The 21,769-nt window shown below is 39.1% G+C and overlaps 1 protein-coding gene across 2 annotated transcripts in view; it reads right to left on the bottom strand.

Annotated features, from left to right (window-relative positions):
• KLHDC1 (kelch domain containing 1) overlaps window positions 1-21,769 on the bottom strand; it is a 50,611-nt gene that overhangs the window by 3,022 nt on the left and 25,820 nt on the right. Inside the window, exons 7-12 of one of the 2 annotated variants that reach the window (XM_045900793.3) lie at window positions 20,313-20,396; window positions 19,778-19,836; window positions 14,628-14,740; window positions 12,933-13,005; window positions 8,166-8,250; window positions 6,447-6,499 (exon numbers count right to left, since the gene is read on the bottom strand). In XM_045900793.3, the coding sequence (XP_045756749.1) occupies window positions 6,447-6,499; window positions 8,166-8,250; window positions 12,933-13,005; window positions 14,628-14,740; window positions 19,778-19,836; window positions 20,313-20,396 (467 nt within the window). The remainder of the gene's footprint in view (window positions 1-6,446; window positions 6,500-8,165; window positions 8,251-12,932; window positions 13,006-14,627; window positions 14,741-19,777; window positions 19,837-20,312; window positions 20,397-21,769) is intronic. The other variant, XM_064571008.1, reaches the window with a different exon arrangement.

Below are 21,769 nucleotides of genomic sequence, written 5' to 3'. Positions count from 1 at the left end.
TTACAATTTAGTGAAGATAAATAGTGCTGTGACTGGGAAAACAGAAAATTTCCATGATGGGTACAGGGTTCTAGGGGACTCAGAGAGGAAGAATAACCAAGACAACTGCAGCAAGGGAAACTTCCAGATGGGATGTCCAAGCTGAGACCTTGAGGGTTCAACAAATTAAATAAAAGTATTCCATGATAGAGGAACCACTCCTGCAAAGCCCTAGAAAGGAGAAATTAAGACTTATTACAGAAACTGCAATTGAGAGGCTTAAGTACAGCTCTGGCAGAATGTGGGGGGTGGGGGGACATGGTGAGGAATCTGCAGTTTGTCTAAGGGCAGTGGGAGCCACTGACTCATCATAGTATAAAATGTGCATATGCCCTGATCCACCAACATATCCCTTCTAGGAATTTCCCCCCGAGAAGATATGCAAGCTTTCCAAAAGCATATACAAGAATATTATACATGTAATTTTTTATAATGGCCCCAAATTGTAGATATCCTAAATATATATTAATAGACTAGTAAGTAAACTATACTTTCATGAAATAGAATACTGTATAGTCATTACAAACATAAATATAGATCTATAAATCACTGAATGATTAGATATCTACATGAAATATATCCACCATATGAGTTCCAAAAGCAGATTATAAACAGGATGCATAATCTGACCCTTTATACACACACACACACACACACACACACACACACACACACACCCCTATGTCTACTGCTCTCGCTAAGGGTCCAATGACCTCTTAGCATGGTTAAATCCACAACATTTTTCATTTTAAAGTGTGGGAGGATAAACATCAAACTCTTAACAATGATCATTATAGGTGACGGCTCATTTTTTTACCATATATTTTTCATATTGTATGAATTTTCTTGTTAAATGCATCTTATTTTTATCAGAATAATTGAGGTATTTCTTTTTAAAACTATGCATGCAACCAAATGTATGATGAGCGTGAGCCCACAAATACATCAGACCATGTAAGTTCTTTGAGCTGAGGAGCCCCATCCTATTCATCTTCTGTTTTTTCCCAGTGTCTCAACACCAGTGCTAATGTCTTCTAACTGAAAATTTAAAATAAAAAGATGGCTCTGGCTACACTGTGGACTGCGGGGTGTGGCCGATATGCTTCACACAGAAATACCACTAAATTCCTGCCATATTCAAGGTTTAGTTTTATATTCAGGGTTTTTTAAAAAAAAGATTTTTTTTTTTTTTTAAGATTTTATTGATTTATTTGACAGAGAGAGAAAGCACGAGCAGGGGGAGTGGGAGAGGGAGAAGCAGGCTCCCTGCCGAGGAGGGAGCCCGATGTGGGACTGGATCCCAGGACCCTGGGATCATGACCTGAGCCGAAGGCAGACGCTTAACCATCTGAGCCACCCAGGTGCCCTAAAAAAAAAGATTTTTTAAAGTGATCCCTACTCCCAAGGTGGGGCTCAAACTCACAACCCCGACCTGAAGGGTCGCACGCTCCACCGCCTGAGCCAGCCAGGCGCCCCTTTTATATTCAAGTTTCGATGCATCGGAATAGGCTCAGCATGAGAACGGTGTATACGCACTCAGGGAAGCACGGTACTAGGGGCCAAGGGTGCCACCAAGGAGCCTGACGGAGGGTCCGCCTCCGTCCCAACCTCCAACACAAGCCCATCCTCTCGGTCCTATCGGCTTCCCTCATTGCTCTGCTGGGGCATCTTCCCCATCGCTGTTCATGTGCCCACCCAAACTCCGTGCTTTCTGGAACCCCAGCCGTGTCTGCAAACACCTCCGCCCCCGCGGCTTCCCGTCCCCGCTCCAACCGCTCTCTCGGCACGCCGCTCTGTGCAGCCTTCTAGAGAGGCCTGCAGCCCGCCCGCGTCTCGGCGAGTCCGGACCCGGAGCCCCCGCCGCGGCTCTCGCGCCTCCCGCGGGCCCCGGGCTGCGTCACTGCGCCTCGGGGGTCGCCACTGTTACCCGCTCCTTCTCCCCCGTCCCTGCCGACTTCGGGCGGAAAACCCGTTGTAGGCTTTCCAGCCTGACTCGGGACCGCCTCTGGAATCTTCCCCTTCCACGCTCTGCACCTGCCCCACAGCCCTGGGTGCGGTTCATCCGCGCACTCCCTTGCTCCCCGCGCGCGCCCCGGTTCTCCGCACACCACCGCCCCTCCGGCTTTAGCGTCCTTTCCTACCCTGCCCGGTCCGTCCACACTTCACTCTCTTGCCAGCAACTTTAGTCCCCTTCCCCGCCGTGCCTCGGCGACCCCGTCCGGCTAATGTCAAGGGGGGGGGCGGCGGGGCGGGGAGGGACAGACACTCGGCACCGTGTCCTTCCCGCGCGGGCCTCCTGGCAGCTTCGCGCCGCTGGAGCAGAGCGCGCTTCGGCAGCCGGGCCGTCCCTGCGGGTTCTCTTCCCTCCTCCGCCTCAGCCGGGCCCTAGTCCCGACCTTCTCGAAGCCGCTGCGGCCGCGGTTCCCAGTCTTTCCCTCACCCTTCTTCTCCGCCCCCCTGCCCCGTAAGTTCATATCCTCACCTCTTCTCTTTCTTCCTCGACGACCTCACTCGCAACGAAAACTTTCTCAGCGCCCTGTCCCCCACCCTCCAGCCAACGAAGTCCTCTGCCTTCATAGTCCTACTTCCCTCATTATTTTACAGTAATCTCCTCAACAACTAATTCAATTACCTGCTGACTAAAATCCACCTTCTCAAGACCCTACTCTGACAATTTTTCCTTCATTTTCTTGCGTTTCCAACAACTGGCTGCCGCTTCTCAGCATATAAACAAATACAGTCACCTTTCAACAGCGAGAGGGTTAGGGGCACCCAGGCCCCAAGCAGTAGAAAATCCACACGTAACTTTTGACTGCCCCCAAACTTAATCGCTAATAGCCTACTGTTGACTGGAAACCTTATGGATAACACAGTTAATACACATTTTGTATGTTATATATTATATACTGTATTCTTACAATAAAGTAAACTGGAAAAAAGAAATGTTATTAAGAAAATCCTAGGGAAGGGACACCTGGCTGGCTCAGTCGGCTAAGCGTCTGCGGCTCAGGTCATGATCCCAGGGTCCTGGGATGGAGTCCCGCATCTGCTCCCTGCTCAGCGGGGAGTCTGCTTCTCCCTCTCTCCCTCTGGCCCTTCCCACCACTCATTCTCTCTCTCAAATAAATAAATATTAAAAGAAAGAAAGAAAGAAAATCCTAGGGAAGAGAAAATACATTTACAGTGCTGTGCGGATTTATTGGGGAAAAAACCTGTATATAAGTGAACCTGTGTGGCTCAGACCCCTGCTGCTCAACCCTTCCTGTGGACCTTGGAGAAATGATCCTTGTGATTACTGCCAAACACCACGGCACTTTTCAATCCAGATATTCTGGGACCTCTTTACAGTAAGTAATCTCTCCGTCTTCAGTTCTTTCTTCCCTCCATTTCGGATTCCCATTATCTCCTGGTTCACCTTTCACTTCCCTGTTCATTCTCCTGTGCCGCTTTTCCTCCAACTCCTCAGATGTTATGAGTTCTTAGTGCTCAGTTGTTGGCTTCATCCTTACTCTCAAAACTCTTCTTGGCAGAGCTAACACATGCCCATTTAGACTCCAATGATTCTTTTTTTTTTTTTTTAAAGATTTTATTTACTTATTTGACAGAGAGAGAGCGCGAGCGAGCAAGCACGTGCACAAGCAGGCAGAGCAGCAGGCAGAGGGAGAAGCAGACTCTCCACTGAGCAGGGAGCCCAGTGTGGGGTTCAATCCCAGGACTCTGGGATCATGACCTGAGCTGAAGGCAGACGCTTAACTGACTGAGCCACCCAGGCATCCCCATGATTTTTTTTTTTAAAGTAGGCTCCATGCCCCAACATGGGGCTTGAACTCATAACCCTGACACCAAGACCTGAGCTGACATCAAGAGTTGGACGCTTGGGGCGCCTGGGTGGCTCAGTTGGTTAAGCGACTGCCTTCGGCTCAGGTCATGATCCTGGAGTCCTGGGATCGAGTCCCGCATCGGGCTCCCTGCTCGGCAGGGGGTCTGCTTCTCCCTCTGACCCTCCTCCTCTCATGCTCTCTGTCTCTCATTCTCTCTCTCTCTCAAATAAATAAATAAAATCTTTAAAAAAAAAAAAAGAGTTGGACGCTTAATCAACTGAGCCACCCAGGAGCCCCTATCTTCCAATGATTCTTTATGTCTAGCCCAGACACCTCTCCATATATTTAACTAGTTAATGAATAGCTCCATTAAAGATACCATAAGTACTTCAAGCTCAAAAGACTCCAAACCAAATTCATCTTTCTACGCTATCCCACCTTCAAACGCGCTTCCTTCTTCATAGATTCTCTATTATTAATTCTTCCCTCTTCTTTTCCTACCAAGCCCATTCTACCTCCATCCCTTCTCCAGCTCCATGGCCACTTTCAAGGTCAGCCCCACACTTTGTGCTTGATCACTGCAAGACTCTATTACTTTCCTTACACAGTCACATATCCCTCCCGTCTCTTATCCACATTGTTCTCAAAGGAGCTTTCTAATTTGTAATATGATCATCTCATTCTTCTGCTCCAAATTTTTCAATGCTTCTTGATCTCCCACAAGATAATGTAAACTCATCTGCATGAAACAAAAAGGCTCTAGATGATATATGGTTTCTGATTTCTTGTCCAACTCCCCACCTCATGCTTACGTCTAGGAACACTCAAGAATTCAGTTTCCAAAACATACCATACTTGTATATCTTGTACTAACACCCTTGCACTGCTTTTTTGTAGCAAATTGTCTCAAACTCTTCTTCTTCTGCAAATACTCCTCTACCCTCACCATCTTAACCACATGGGTAGAGGGTCTTTTTTGCCAGTAGTCTCATTAACTTTGTATATGCTTCTCTTAAAGCAATTTTATTTTTCTTTTATAGTTGTTGAAAGTCTGCCTTCTATATTACTAGCAATTTAAGGGAAAGAGCATGACTTTTCACTTCATAGCATAGTGCCTTCTCATGGTAGGCACTTGAATACTATGTTTTTTGATTCCTGCATATAAGGAACTTGCAATCTACTTAAGTAAAGGAGTTATGTTCACAGCAAAAGTTAAGTAATGATATAAGACAGTTTAATCTTGACATCAGCAATTTCCAAACTCTGCCTGCACATTAGAATTATGTTGGGGTCTTTCAAAAATTCCTAAGTTCAGGCCACACCCCAGACCAATCAAGTCATAACATGTGGGAGTGGAACGCAGGCCTCAATACTTTTTGAAGTTCCCTATGAGATTCTAACATGAAGTAACAGAAGGAACCACTGTAATAACAGAAGGCGCAGTTAAGACATTAGGATGGTCCAGTGTGAGCTGGTCCAGTGGTTTTCAAATGGTTCAAGTTGTAGAATGTCTGGATGTTACAGACCACTCCTTGACATCTAGCATGTCAGCTTCTCTCTCACATGCCTTCACCCATGTTATTCCCCCTGCATAAAAAAACCACACTTGGGGGGCACCTGGGTGACTCAGTCAGTTAAGTGTCTGCCTTCTGCTCAGGTCATGATCTCGGGGTCCTGGGATCAAGTCCCCTCATCACATCGGGTTCCCTGCTCAGTGAGGAGTCTGCTTCTCCCTCTCCCTCTTCCTACTCGTGTGCGCGCTCTCTCTTTCTCTCTCACTCACTCTCTCTCTCAAATTAATAAATAAAATCTTAAAAAAATAAAAAAAAAACCACACTTGGTCATTGGGCAACTTCTACTTCACTCAGATCCTTCCTCCTGACCCTCACAGTTAGAAACAGGGATTTTTTTTCCACAATCTTCCAACTAAACCTTGTATATACTCCTTTAAAGCAAGAGTGTATGAGCTAAGACACTGTAAGTCATGCCACCAATTTAATAACAGCTTTGGTGTTAAAAAAAAAAAGAAATTCTACTAAATTAAATACATATATATGTGTGTCTATTATTGGACACACACTGATTTCAGAAAAATTAAAATATGAAATATTTCAGGCTTAGAATCAAGGAAATACAGTATGTTTAATGTTCCCATATGAACTAAATGCAATTTTATGCACAAAATAAAAATATGATTGTACTGTATATTTTAATTTTTAAAAATCACATTTGTGTATGGTTCACTATTACAAATATGATTATACTTTTAGGAAGATGTAAACATTTTCTTAAATTCAAATCATAAACTACTTGAAAAATTATCACACTTCCCAAAAAGGAAGATGAAAGAAATTATCATATCTTAATAGCATATACATATCATAGCTTCATAGCATATATATATGTATATAGCTATATATATATAATAGCATATATACGTATATAGCATGTAGCTATATACATATATGCAATATATGTATATGCTATTAAGATATGATAATTTCTTTCATCTTCCTTTGTATATATGTATATATATATGTATATATGTATATAGCATATATATATATATAAAATGAATTTACTTACCTGAGTAGTGAATAAGGCTGTGTTTGAAAGATCAATAAATCATTACAGTGGCCCTAATCAACATAAAAAAAGAATTATCAAGGTGTTTAAAAGAATAAAAATGCATTAATAATTTAATATTTTTATTTTGTAAATGTAAAAGAGGTTATGTACAGCAGCAAATAAATCTCTCTCCCTCTAGTTATTCTAACACACACACACACACACACACACACACCCCATACATATACAGACACACACCTGCTAGCCACACAAACTTTGGGTACATCGCTACCATTTCTCAGTGACCAGTTTTTACCTAACCACAACCTATACAATTGCAAATTTAAAACTCAGGTACATGTTTTTCTCTTAGAACAGTGAGTTCAAAATGAGAAAAGTAGTGATTTTCAAGCTTTTTTGTTTTTAAGCAGAACTTTACTCTTCCAAATGACTCTTACTTTAAAATCTCTTTATCTTGTCTCTCTTTTCCAAATGGTCCCAGGATTCCCTGGGAATTCTTCATTTGGAAATCTCAGATCCAGAAGATTTTTTGAATGATTCTCTCATCTAAAAGTTAATGTGGAAGAATCAGCAGAAAAATGTCCCTAATCCTTTCAAATAAGTCTTTAAAATTTCATACCTGATGATCATGATTTTAATCAGGATTCCTATTTTAATGATAAACTCTATCCTACCAACTTCTAGTGCCAAGAAAAAGAAGAGAAACCACAAAATTTGCTTTTTAATTAAATGCAAAGTCGTGGTTTTAATCTTTTGTTGAAGCACTGAATTCTCAGCCAAAGAAAGTTCTAAAATTTTCAATGTACGTAATGTTTAAATTGGAGGCTTCCAAACTATAAAGTAAACCAAATCCCCTGGAGAGAAGCCAGCTCATTTCAGGTTTCGCTGCTTGGCAGGCACAACTCCGGAGATAACTATGTCTGAAAAGATGTCAGGGATAGAACTGGCCCCAATGTGGCTGGATTCTGGCTGGTGCCTCCTGTCCCTGCCAGCTCAGCGTTCCGCTGTTCCCAAACGTCCTCCACAAACCAGAGCAACCAATCCTGAGCTCCTGTCCCATCACAACACAGTAGGAGCATGGCCACCTTGCTCTGAATTCCCCAAGGTGCAAGGAGTGAAAGAACAATACTCTCCAAGTGCTACTCATTTATTTCTTTGACCTTAGTTTTATCAAATTTTAAAACTGGAATGCTTTAATCTTAAATATAAAATGGGTAAAGGAGTGGCAAAAGACACATAAAGTAAAAAGAAACTACACTTTAAAATTTCAAGCTACTCTCCTCTTGATGGGAGAAGCTAGCATTGGTGTTCTAGTTATTAAGTGAGGTAGCAAACTTCATGAGTATTTATTACTATATTTAGTAGTTTACATATACATTATATATATTCTTATAAAATATCAATTATAACTTGCTAATATTTTAATTTAATACAATTATAAACACCCATACTATGGTGAGACTCAAAGAGAAAAGGAAGAGTTATCCTTTAAAAGCTTTTCTTAATAATTTGACTAATGAGGTTAATAGACCTATTTTGATTTGTAAACTCAAAATACCCTGAAATACTTCACAAAAGCCACTCATTCTGAAGATTAATCACACTACAGAGTAACATTTCATATTCTTCCATATTTTGCAGTGTGGGACTATCAACAATTTTAGTTTGAATAACAAAACTACTCAAAGGAAATATTTAGATATGAAATTTTCTTACTGTATCCAAGGAAAGTAAATCATCTTTGCTCCCACCAAATACCATTATTTCATTTTCTTTCCCCAAACAGGCTGTATGCCATAACCTATAATTGAAAATTATAAGCAGAGTAAAATACTATGAAAAAAGAAACTGTATGTGACATATAAGTCAATTTTAAACTGCACACTTCACATTTAATCTATTTCAAAATGGGCATGATTGAACTTGAACCTTTGGCATATCCTAAAAAAGATTCTGAAGATTCCTCTAGAATCACTAAAACATTAGCTTCTCATTAAATCACGTCAATGAAGGAGATGACCCCTAATAACTCTTTTTTACTATATCCCCCAACCTTTTTCTAGCCTTTTTATCTCATAGATATTATCACTGAAATAAAATTAATTAAAAAGGAACTAATCATCCTCTTGCTGAACTGGACCTTTTCCCCAATTTTCTTATTACTACCTGCCATGTTACTGTTTTCAACATTTTTGCCTTTTCTTTCCTGTTCTCTGTTCCCCATCATCTGACAAACCCAACTCGGCCATCCCTTCACATTTACACTGTCACACTACTTATCACCCTGGGCACAGAATATCCGACTTGTTCCTCGTTTTTCTGTCTCTAGTCTCTCTCAGCTACATTTAAGCTGATAACATTTTTCAAATGTTTTTAACCAAATGTTTCCTGGTCAGGAAGCAACTGTGCCATCTGTAGGCTTTTGTTCACCCTGTTTCTTATGCTTAAGATGATAAATCATTCTTTCAGGACTTTAAACACAGGTTCAAAATCCCCAGGAAGTATCCAAACACCCAAACAACCTGGCTCTGTTGCCCTCCCTGGTTAGTACCTTTGAACATTTATGTGCTCATTTTATAATCTTCTCACTTACATTTGAAGATAAACTGCTCTATATACTACTTTAATTATTTGCTATGTGGATCTTCTAAAGGTCCAAACGTGAGGTCCTTAGATCACAACTTGCCAGTGGTGTGCTGGAAGTGGCTTACCAGCTCAGGGAAACCAGTTCTGCCTGTCTCTATCCAAATCCATGTTCAGTGCCATCACGGAGGGAGCTTGAAATTGGCCATGGTGAAAACCAGCAAATGCTACAAATTTGGCTTTTCGTTTTGTTTTTCCTGGAAAGCAGTTGTTAACCCTTTCCCAGCACACCACTGCAACGTGGGAAATCTAATTTTATGCTTCTCCTTAAAAATGCCTAAATATGGTGTTCTGCATCCAGTGGGTGTTCAAAAACTCTAATTAACAAAAGCAAATACAAAAAAACACAATTTATTCAATTATTAAATAAATTATTTCATAAGAGTAGAGCATCTAATATTCTTTTGGAAATGGTCTGATAGCTCACAGTCATCTCCAATTTCACCTTATTTACAAAGCATAATATTATGTTTGATAAAATTCAATATTTCTGGGAGCTCTCTCAGGACAAAAACATACATGTAAAGTTCTCAATTTTAGAAGATAAATCAAGAATTTTACAAAGTCATTGTTTTTACTCTGAGAGAATTTTGATGACTTCCCTTAATAGACCAAATTGCTGAAGCAACAGACACCCCAATTACACATTATCACTTCTTTTATTACCACATAACTTGTTTTTAGTACATTTATCCTTTTCACTTAACTCCCACAACTGCAAACAGTAGGATTATGCACAATTGGTTACATCAAGTACTTTCCTCAAACAATCACTCACACATTCAATGACAGTTGCACTCGGGACCCAGGATAGAACTGAGTCATAAGAGATTTTGTTTAGGAACTACTCTGCCCAATTCTCCAACTTATATGTTAGAACATAAATTGATATAAGTCTTCATCGACACCCAGATTATGGTGTGGGCTTTGGGGAACTGGATAAAGGAAATGGAATACAAGGAACGTTTAATTTCCGGGAGAGAAGGCCATATGTAACCTCGGCAACAGTCATGGGATCCGTCAGGAAGTACCTGAGGCTCTGTAAGTCAACACTTTGTTGGACTTCTTTTATAGACCCATTAAAAAAAGGGTCCTTGCTGACAGCCACTTATACAGGCAATGAGATGTGGCTAGGTAGATGGCCTTTCAACCAAGCCTTGCTCTAACTCAGGTGAGACCTGGAAGAGAGAGCACCACCCTACAGAATAGTGGTTTTCAACCAGGGCTGATTTTTGCCCCCAAAGGACATTTGACAATATCTGAAATATTTTTGATTGCCACAACTCCAGGTGTGTGTGTGGGGGGAGGGGCAGTAGTACCGGCCTCTAGTGGGTGAAGGCCAAAGACGCTGCTAAACATCTTCCAGTGCACAGGACACCCCTAATGACAAAGAATAATTTGGTCCAAAATGTCAATAGTGCCGAGGTCGAGAAACCCTGCTGTAGGATTACAAGAGGAGAATTGGGCCATTTATATTTCAAATTATAACTTGAAACAGTTTGCACAAAATGTATTTAGATGTTAAATTCTCACTCATAAAAAATTAGTATACATACACATATATATATATGTTCTCCTTACACTAAACTGTATCCCACCTGTTCTCCTCCTCACCTCATACCTGAAGATAGATCTGCCTCTGTCTTATCTGCCTTAGGGAAACTCTGGCCTGGACTTCATCATCGAAGAACACTGGAAAGCCTTTCCTGCCTTGATTTTGGTGACATCTAGCTTGCAACCTGATGTTTTGTCTATAGACTGATAGTTTATGTCCTCTCACAGCTGCTCTAAACTTATCACCTAAACATTCTAATAAAGCATATTATTTACATGACACATCAGCTGAATTCAAAGAAATCTCTTTACATAGCTCAGTTCTAACTGATATTATTATTAATAATAGTTGTGTTGCTCTAATTACTTATTAAGGATTGAATTATAAAATAGGAGCAATTTAAAAATTAAACATATTCTTACTACCACTTTGGTCCAAAATTAATGCATTCATACAATTAAATAACTGGAAGAGAACTAAGAGCTTCTCCAGTCCAAGTCCCTCATTTCATGGGATGAAGAAATTAATGCTCAGTTTCTTTAAGTGACTTTCCCAAAGCCAAAAAGCTAAGTAGTAGCTGAGCAAGGACTAGAATGCTGGGCTCCCATATCTTAATATAAAACTCTTTAAATTAAAAAATGCATTTCAAAAGATCCAAATTGCTAAAATAATACATTCCAATGAATTTTTACACATGAAAATATGAGTCACATATGTAATTATGATAAACTCTAAATGTTTTATACATATTAATATAGATATAGACACTGAAATATATACACATTTTTTCAGGCCTTTTTCTCAGGTAAGTTACTTAATTGCCACTTATTAAACTTCTGAAATGCATACGAGTAAGTTGACTTCACACTTGTATACATAATCTATAGCAAAAAAAAATTCTGAAATACATGGCATGCAGAAGAGTAAACTCTATTACTAACTCTAATGATTATAATGTGTTGACTCTGAATTTCCTATGAATATATTTTTATTACACTACTCTCTCAAGTTAGAAAAAAAAGAATTACAATACTAATGTGGTTTTCTTTGTACAGTTGACCCTTGAACAACGCAGGGGTTGGGGTGCTGATACCCCCCAGCATTGAAAATCGACATACGATTTTTGGCTCCTCAAAACTTAAGTACTAATAGCCTACCGTTGACCAGAAGCCTTATCAATAGCATAAAGTCAATTAATACATATTTTGTATGTTATATGTATTATGTACTGTATTCTTACAATTAAAAGTAAACTAGAGAAAAGAAAATGTTATAAACAAAACAAAACAAATAAATAAATAAAAAGCAAAATCAGACCTATGAATACAGAGAACAAACTGATGACTGACAGAGGAAAAGGGAGTGGGGAGGATGGGCAAAACGGGGGAAGGGGATTGGGAGATACAGGCTTCCAGTTATGGATGAATAAGTCATGGGAATAAAAGGTACAGCATACGGAATACAGTCAATGACACTGTAGTAGCGTTGTATGGTGACAGACGGTGCCTACGATTATGGCGAGCATAGATTAACGTATAGAGTTGTTGAATCACCATGTTGTACACCTGAAACTAATGTAACATTGTGTGTCAACTACACTCACATTTTAAAAAAGAAAATGTTATTAAGAAACTCATATGGAAAATACATTTACAGTACTGTGTTTATTAAAAAAAAATCCATGTAATAAGTGGATCCATGCAGTTCAAACTGGTGTTGTTCAAGGATCAATTGTAGTCTAATAATATATTGTTTCTACAACTTTTACTCTATAATATATGACAAATAATTAACATATTTCTTTTTCAAAAAATTCATATTAATGAATACATCAGTTAATTAAAATAATAATCTGCCATCTATTTGATCAACATGAAAGTAATTTTCTCATTAAATTGCAAAAAACCTCTTTCAAAAATAAGTAACTACTAAAGCCATCCCCATTCTTGTCTACTTATCAAAAATATTAACATTATCTGATACTTCCAATTTCTTAGCCTTTTCATATTATCAGGCAAGATTATACATTTACCTACTTTACCTATAATTTACCTAAAAGAGTAACATTTTCAAATATGCAAATACGGATGAAAACAGAATAGGCCACTTCTAACAATCAGACATAATTAAAATGATAATTAAATTATTTAGTTAACATCAAGCTTATTTGAAAGATCTTTCTTGATGATTTACAATTTTAATGGCAAACACTACAAAATCAGTGCTATATTTTAATACTCCAGAAATTCTTAACTATTTTACTATTCATTAACTTCTAGACTTACCTGGGTCTTGTTTTAGGTAAGTGTGTAAGTTGTTTCCAACCATTTGTTATGACATTATAAATCCAACCATCACCTGCAATTATGACAGTTCAGAAATTAAGATTAGGTCTTTGGGATAAAATTTAATTTTTTTCCCAAATTTATCTGCTACATTTATGCAACTATCTTTTGTGTGTATGCATATTTTCTCACAAAAATTTTCAGAGATATACAAAAGTAGAGTGATCATGACAATGAACCTTCACATACCCCAGATTCAACAACTATCAAGATTTTGTCACAGGTGCTCCATTTAGCTCTTTTTTGTTATGCGTGGCTCAATTACTCTAAAGCAAATCCTAGATCTCCTGTCATTTTCCCCATATATACTTCAGTAAACATTGCTTTAAAAAATACATTGTTTACAGAACCACAATGCCATTATCATAGTCAACAAACTTAAAATAATTCTTTTTTTTTTTAAAGATTTTATTTATTTATTTGGGAGAGAGAACGAGTGGGGTGAGGGGCAGAGAGAGAAGGAGGCTCTCCACTGAGCAGGGAGCCCAATGTGGGGCTTGATCCCAGGACCCTGGGATCATGACCTGAGCCGAAGGCAGACGCTTAACCAACTGAGCCACCCAGGAGCCCCAAAATAATTCTTTTTTTTTTTTTTTTTCCCAAAATAATTCTTGATATCATATAATACCCAGAAGTTAAGCCCAGGAGGACACCAACTGAACTAAGAGTTAGGACATGGAATTCCCCACATGTCAATGGCCAAAAACACCAAATAGGAATTCAAAACATTACAGCTCAAAAAGACATGATATTAAACAACCCCTACTGAAATAAATAGATGTCAGTTTTTTATTAGACTCCAAATCTCTTTTCATTAAAAACCTTCAAATTGGAGAAGCATAATCATCTGCAATAACTAACATCCCCTACTAGAAACTCCTGTTTCTCTAACCAGCTTTTGGAGTTTGTTTGCTGCCTGATGCATAGCTGATGCTCAATAAATTGTTGTTGAAAAATAAAAAGTTGTTTCCAGATCCTATATGGAACTGCATAAATGAGGTTTCTTATGAAAACCCCTCTAGTCATGGAAAACTTCTGAGTTAAGAAAACACAAGACATCTAACCTATCAACCTAAGAAGTGGATACTCTTAGTCATTTGTCTATCCTGATGCCACAATTTTACTGCTGGGAAAAAAAAAACAAAAACAACAACAACCCTATTACAAAACCATAGCTATTGGAATCAGCAGTAACAGGAGTTTAAAGATTCTGGCTAAGCACTTTCCTTTAGAGTTCTGGAACAAAAAGAGAAGCAACTGGCCTTCCCACCTTATATTTCCAGAGCCTTCTGGGGAAGACTGTTCTTCTAATCCCCATTCCAGCCTACAGTGTAAGTATCTGGATCAAAAATCAGGAAGGCACAGAATCACAGAATATTATAGTTGAAAGGGGCTTTAATTCATCTAGGTTCAACCATCACCCTTTCTTTTCTATATACCTAGGAAACAGGAGAACATGGAGAGCCAAAGGTACTAAAGCAAAGGGGTCTTCTAATTCTTAATACAAGCATACAGCTGGGGATAAACGTAAACCAGAAAATTAAAAAAGAAAGAAAGAAAGACACCTCACATATCAAATACAATTAAGAAAAAAGAATGAGATAATAATTGTAGGCTAAACTTTAATTGACTTACTTAATGGAATATTGTCTGCACTTAGTCCACCAAATAGAAAAAGTTTATCATCAGCTATTGGTGTTAAAGTATGCCATGACCGATGTTTGGGGTTTTCTCCATTAACAGGAATCCTGTGGCAAGGGAAAAAAAAATAGAAAAATCTAGTTACTATGTTAGTCAAAATAAAAGGTTTCCGATCCTCTCAGATTAAAGTAGAAAACTGCCTTCATGGGACACCTGGGTGGCTCAGTCGTTAAGCGTCTGCGTTCAGCTCAAGTCATGATCTCAGGGTCCTGGGATTGAGCCCCACATTGGGCTCCCTGCTTGGTGGGAAGCCTGTTTCTCCCTCTCCCACTCCCCCTGCTTGTGTTCCCTCTCTCGCTGTGTCTCTCTCTGTCAAATAAGTAAATTAAAAAACTTAAAAAAAAAAATAATCCATTTAGCTCATTCCACCTGGTCACAGAACACAGACTGAAAATTATGAAGTCAATTCCCAGTCAATTCCCAGTGCATACTTTGTATCATTCTTGTTCTTTAATCCATATAACTTCTTCAATTTTTCAACATAATTATTTTCATGTCTGTAACTTTTTATTGTTGGCCCATGTTTAATTTTATATTTTCAGCTGATTTCTTCAAGGATATTATGGGGTTTGGGTGGTGTTGTTTTACTTTGGTTTACTTGCTGTACAACTTCCCAAAGCTTCTTTCCACCTGAAAATGTTAGCTACTCTAGCTTCAAAATAAAAGTATGCAGGGGCGCCTGGGTGGCTAAATCAGGTAAGGGGGCTGCCTTCAGCTCGGGCATGATCCCAGGGTCCTGGGATCGAGCCCCATGTCAGGCTCCCTGCTCAATGGGGAGTCTGCTTCTCCTTCTCCCTCTGTTCTGCACCCCTCTCATGCTCCCGGTCTCTCTCTCTCTCAAATAAATGAATAAAACCTTTAAAATAAATAAATAAATAAATAAATAAATAAATAAATAAATAAATAAATAAATAAATAAATAAAATAAAAATAAAATAAAAGTAGGTCTGGGTGGCACAGTCAGATAAGTGTCTGTGTTCGGCTCAGGTCATGATTCCAGGGTCCTGGGATTGAGTTCTGCATCGGGCTCCCTGCTCAGCAGGAGGCCTGCTTCTCCCTCTGTCTCTCCCCCCCAACCCTGGCTTGTGCTCTCTCTCTCTCTCCTCACTCTCTCTCTCAAATAAATAAAATCTAAAAAACGAAACAAAACAAAAAAACTAAGACACCCCAAGAGAAGAAAATGACAGGCCAATATTGCTCACGAACATAGATGCAAAAATCCTCACCAAAATATTAGTAAATCAAATCCAAAAAATTAAAAGAATTATACACCATGACCAAATAAGACTTATTCCCAGTATGCAAGGCTGTTCAACATTCAAAAAGCAGTTAATGGAATCCACCATATCAATAGGCTAAAGAAAAATCAAATGATCATTATCAATAGAGGCAGAAAAATAGAAGCACTGGGTTTCCTGCTTAGCAGGGAGTCTGCTCCTCTCTCTCTCTCTTTGTCCCTCCCCACTGCTCGTTCTCTCTCTCTCTCTCAAATAAATAAATAAAATCTTAAAAAAAAGTATGCAAACCACTCCAGTTCCAGAATAAACCTCTAAGATTCCAAAACAAATACTGTCCTATTTTTTTTTTAAGATTTTATTTATTTATTTGACAGAGAGAGACACAACGAGAGAGGGAACACAAGCAGGGGGAGTGGGAGAGGGAGAAGCAGGCTTCCCGCTGAGCAGGGAGTCCGATGTGGGGCTTGATCCCAGGACCCTGGGATCATGACCTGAACCGAAGGCAGACGCTTAACGACTGAGCCACCCGGGCGCCCCAAATATTGTCCTATTCTTAAAAAAATAAAAACCTAAGTACAAAAGTTTAATTTAGGGGGTGAGAAGATACCATTCTCCAGCATTCTGGAATGTCCCAGAATAATATGGGTCATTTGTGGAAGATATAATTATTTTTTCCAAAATGGAAATATTTTTATGGTTTGTGCTGACTATAAGAACCATTTTGGTGATTAACATAACAATAAAAATTTAAAAAAAAAGAATCATTTTGGTTACAAAATGTTCAACAACCACAAAAGTATTTCTTTTTCCACAAAAGTATTTTTAAAAAGGAGAGTTCTTTTATAATCCTGTCCTCCAGCAATAAGAAATCATAATAATTTGGTATCTATCTTTCTAGGTTTTAATGTACATATAAACATATTTATTAAAAAATATAAATGGGATCATATATTCTATTCTGCAACTTTTTTCATTCAATTAATATGTTGTAGAATATTTCTATAACTTCCTTTGGTAATGGAAGCATAGTAGCCCACTGGGCAAATTTACCATGATTTAAACAATCCCCACTTGTGAACATGAGGGTTGACTGCCAGTTCTTGGTTTTATAATAATGTTGTAAAACAAACGCACACGTGCACACATGTCCAGTTACTGTTTGGAGAAATTCTGGGTCAAAGTAGAAATTCCATTTTACGTTTTATTTTTTTTTTTAAGATTTTATTTATTCGACACAGAGGGAGAGAGAGCAAACACAAGCAGGGGGAGCAGCAGGGAGAGTGAGAAGCACGCTCCCCGCTGAGCAGGGGGCCCAACACCGCGGGGCTCGATCCCAGGATCCTGGGATCATGACCTGAGCTGAAGGCAGATGCTTACCCAACCAGGTGCCTCTGGCTTGCATACTTTTATTTTATTTTACATTTTAAACATGTTACCCCCCCATTTGACATTTTAAACATATTGCCAAACTACCTTCCCAAAAAAACTGTACCAATTTATACTCCCGCTAATTGTGTTGTTATAACCTAGCACACACTGGTTATTTGTGATTTTTTTTTTAAAGATTTTATTTATTTATTCAGGAGAGACAGAGAGAGAGAGTGAGAGAGGCAGAGGGAGAAGCAGGCTCCCAAGGAGCGGAGAGCCCGATGTGGGACTCGATCCCAGGACCCTGGGATCATGACCTGAGCCGAAGGCAGACACTTAACCATCTGAGCCACCCAGGTGCCCCTATTTGTGATTATTTTTATCTGATAAATGAAAACTATTATTTTTAGTTCCATTTCTTTGATTGTCTATAAGGTTGAACATCTTTTTTTTTTTTTTAAGATTTTATTTATTTGACAGAGAGAGACACAGCGAGAGAGGGAACACAAGCATGGGGAGTGGGAGAAGGAGAAGCAGGCTTTCTGTTGAGCAGGGAGCCCGATGCTGGGCTTGATCCCAGGACCCTGGGATCATGACCTGAGCCGAAGGCAGATGCTTAACGACTGAGCCACCCAGGTGCCCCTGAACATCTTTTTAAAATAATTTTGGGGGGCACCTGGGTGGCTCAGTTGGTTAAGCGTCTGCCTTTACCTCAGGTCATGGTCTCAGAGCCCTGGGATGGAGTCCTGTGTTGGGCCCCCTGCTCAGTGGGGAGTCTGCTTCTCCATCTCCCTTTGCTCCTCCCCCTACTCATGCTTTCTCTCTCTCTCTCTCTTTCTCTCTCTGTGTGTCTCTCTCAAATAAATAAAAGCTTTTAAAAAATAAAATAATTTTTGCCCATTTGTATTTCTCCTATGAGTTGCTCATTTATGTTCTTTCTTTGTCCACTTTTCTGTTGGATTATGTCTTTTTCTTACTGATTTTCTAAGTTCCTGTGGATTTAAGCCCTGTAAAAAATACTGCAAGTGCACCCAGGTGCCTCAGTCTGTTATGCGTCTGCCTTCAGCTCGGGTCATGATCTCAGGGTCCTCGGATCCAGCTACACATTGGGCTCCCTGCTCAGTGGGGAGCCTGTTTCTCCTTCTCTCTCTGCCCCTCTCCCTACTGGTGCTTTCTCTCTCAAATAAATAAAATCTTAAAAAAAAATGCTGCAAATATGACTTCTAATTTGTTTTTTGTTTGCATTTTCCAATTTGCTTTTTTTTTTTTTTTTAAAGATTTTACTTATTTGAGAGAGAGAATGAGAGAGAGAGCATGAGAGGGGTGAGGGTCAGAGGGAGAAGCAGACTCCCTGCCAAGCAGGGAGCCCGATGCGGGACTCAATCGAGGGACTCCAGGATCATGACCTGAGCCGAAGGCAGTCGCTTAACCAACTGAGCCACCCAGGCGCCCATCCAATTTGCCTTTTAACTTTGGTATAGTTTTCTATTTTTTTTTTTAAGATTTTATTTATTTATTTATTTATTTATTTATTTATTTATTTATTTATTTATTTGAGGGGCGCCTCAGTCAGTTAAGCATTTGCCTTCAGCTCAGGTTATGATCTTAGAGTCCTGGGATCAAGCCCCATGTCAGGCTCCCTGTTCAGTGGGGAGTCTGTTTCTCCCTCTTCCTCTCCCCCTCCCCATTGTTCATGCTCTCTCTTGCTCTCTCTCTCAAGTAAATAAAATCTTAAGAACAAAACAAAACAAATAAAGATTTTATTTATTTATCTGAGAGAGAGAGAGAGCACAAGCAGTAAGAGAGGAAGAAGCAGGCTCCCCGCTGAGCAGGGAGCCCACCGCAGGGCTTGATCCCAGGACCCCAAGATCAAGACTGGAAAGCAGACACTCAAATGACTGGGCCACCCAGGTGCCCTGGGGTTTATACCATCTTTAGAAAAACTTTCTCCATGCCAAGATTTTAAAGACAATCTGCTATAATTTTTTTTCTGGCAGTTTCACAGTTTCATTTTTAATAGCATTCTACTTTAGAATAATATATAGCTCTGATTCTATCTCATTACACGAACAGCTGAAGTGATAGCTAAATAGATTTATGCTATTGTTTAATATATATTTTGAACTACAATTAAAATCTGACTTTTACCTACTTCATTATCTGTTTAATTGTGATGGCCCCAATAAACTCTTCCTTCATTTCTTCTACTGACCAGTTCTCAAGAATATTTAGTACAAAACCAGTACTTTTACATAATCAATTTTAAACTGCTGGTATTCTCATGTTTTATTTAGTTTAGTTAAAGAACAAACTCTGCATTTAAATCTGTATATTCTTTGCTTAGACATATAATCTGAAGGAAAAAGATACTAATTCAGTTCTAGAGACTCAAATTTGGATTATGGTCCCAAAGAGACACACACACACACACACACACAAATGCCTTTTGATTAAAATATACTTAAATCTCAAACTTACCTTCCAGACCAAGTCCAGGTATCTAAGTTCAGATAGTGCAAATCATTCATCCTAGTTTGCTAAAATAAAAGTGTGTTAAGTTAGTCTGTATTTTACATTTTTCATGGGCTAAAATTTTGGTTTTAAAATTATTTCAGATTAAAAATAGACCATCTGCATTTTACTTAACATAAGAAGTTTATATATTGGGAAACAATGCTAAGTGTTAATCAAATTAATATAGAGCTACCCAATTAATTTGTCAAGGGGGAAAGGAAGAAATGGGTTTAAACTAACAGGATTTAGATGTTTAGAAATTAAACTTTTCTGGTTATGCACTGAAGTGAAGGATTCTTCTCATTAAAATATGATTTATAAATCATCTGTGATGATTCATGTATAGTCTGTTTAGGAGATGGAAAATAAATAAAAGTTATTACTGAACAGCATTTTAATATCTAGATAATTTGAATAGTCATTTGTTCCCCAAAATCAGAAAATAATTTTTGTAAGAAGAATCACACATAAAAATACCATTTCCATTAAAAACACTAACCAAAACACGTCCGCCAAAAATATAGCCCTTATTTCCAAGAACTGCACATGTGTGCGCGGCTCGTGGCTGTGGAGGAACTCCATCCTGCAAGCAGAGATGAGAAAACACAGTGCAAAGTCCTGAAACATATCTAAGGGAGTCCCACTCCTACGCTCAGTATGAGAAATACCTGGCCACCAAATCACCATTACCCCTGTAATTCAATAAAAATCCTAATGCAGGGGCACCTGGGTGGCTCAGTCGTTAAGCATCTGCCTTTGGCTCAGGTCATGATCCCAGGGTCCTGGGATCGAGCCCCGCATCTGGCTCCCTGCTCCGCGGGAAGCCTGCTTCTCCCTCTCCCACTCCCCCTGCTTGTGTTCCCTCTCTCACTGTGTCTCTCTCCGTCAAATAAATAGAATCTTAAAAAAAAAAAATCTCATGCAAAAGTTCATTCTAAATAGTAATGATTATAGACAAACACTGCTCTTCAAGAATGAAATTTAGGGGCGCCTATTTGGCCCAGTTGCTTGGCATCTGACTCTTGGTTTCAGCTCAGGTCATGATCTCAGGGTTGTGAGATCGAGCCCTGCCTTCCATGGGCGCTCAGCTGGGAGGCTGCTTGAGATTCTCTATCTTCCCCTCCTTCTGTCCCTCCCCCTGCTCCTGTGCACGCTCTCTTTCTCTCAATAAATAAATCTTAAAAAAAAAAGAATGAAATTTACTCACCCTGATCTTTACTTTTTAAAGTGTTTTTCTTAAATGCCTGACACTATTTAGCAAAAGAAAATTTCATGTAAATTTCAGCTTGAACTATAAAGATTTAGAAATCAAATTTAAAAGATTCTCTCTCTCCTTCCCACTCACTCTCTCTCCCCACACCCTACCCCCACAGAGTTCATATTATGAGTAAGCAGTACACAGTGTAATGATCTCAGAGACTCTAAAAAATCACATCTGCCCCCTCAAACTCTTGGTGTCTCAAATTCTACAATAAGAACTTCACTCTTGCCTTAAGCCAAACAGTGCTTTACCGCTTACTAAAACTCTTCCCATTAACTGATAACACTTTTCTATACTTTACTTTGAATAAATATATCAGATCTTTTCTCCAGAGAAGTTTTGGATTGGTGGGAAAAGAGAGAATGTAATGGGCAGATGAATGAATGAGATTTGAAAGAAAAATTTTCTGCATAATTTCCATGTGTTCATGGTGGGTGCCTTTGTGTATGCATTTCAGTCCAAGTTCGAAAAGAACTTTTTCAACATTTTCAGTGCATTGGCTCCTGAATGTGGGCACAGGACATTTAAGCTCTACCACCAATATCATAACTCTCTAGACTTTTCAGGCTTACTTGAATGACTGTCTTGAAGCCAACACAGTAAGAAATAATTCAGATATTACCAATTTAACACTTAAATAAGTGAGAGAGAAGAGAACCTTTTGAAAGTGGTTCCTAGCCATTCCAGCAAGACAA

This window comes from Mirounga angustirostris, unplaced genomic scaffold, assembly GCF_029215605.1.
Source record: "Mirounga angustirostris isolate CCGP_5_RB_7025 unplaced genomic scaffold, mMirAng1.0.hap1 SCAF_9, whole genome shotgun sequence".
NCBI lineage: Eukaryota > Metazoa > Chordata > Mammalia > Carnivora > Phocidae > Mirounga > Mirounga angustirostris.
This window is presented reverse-complemented; position numbering and strand designations above follow the sequence as displayed.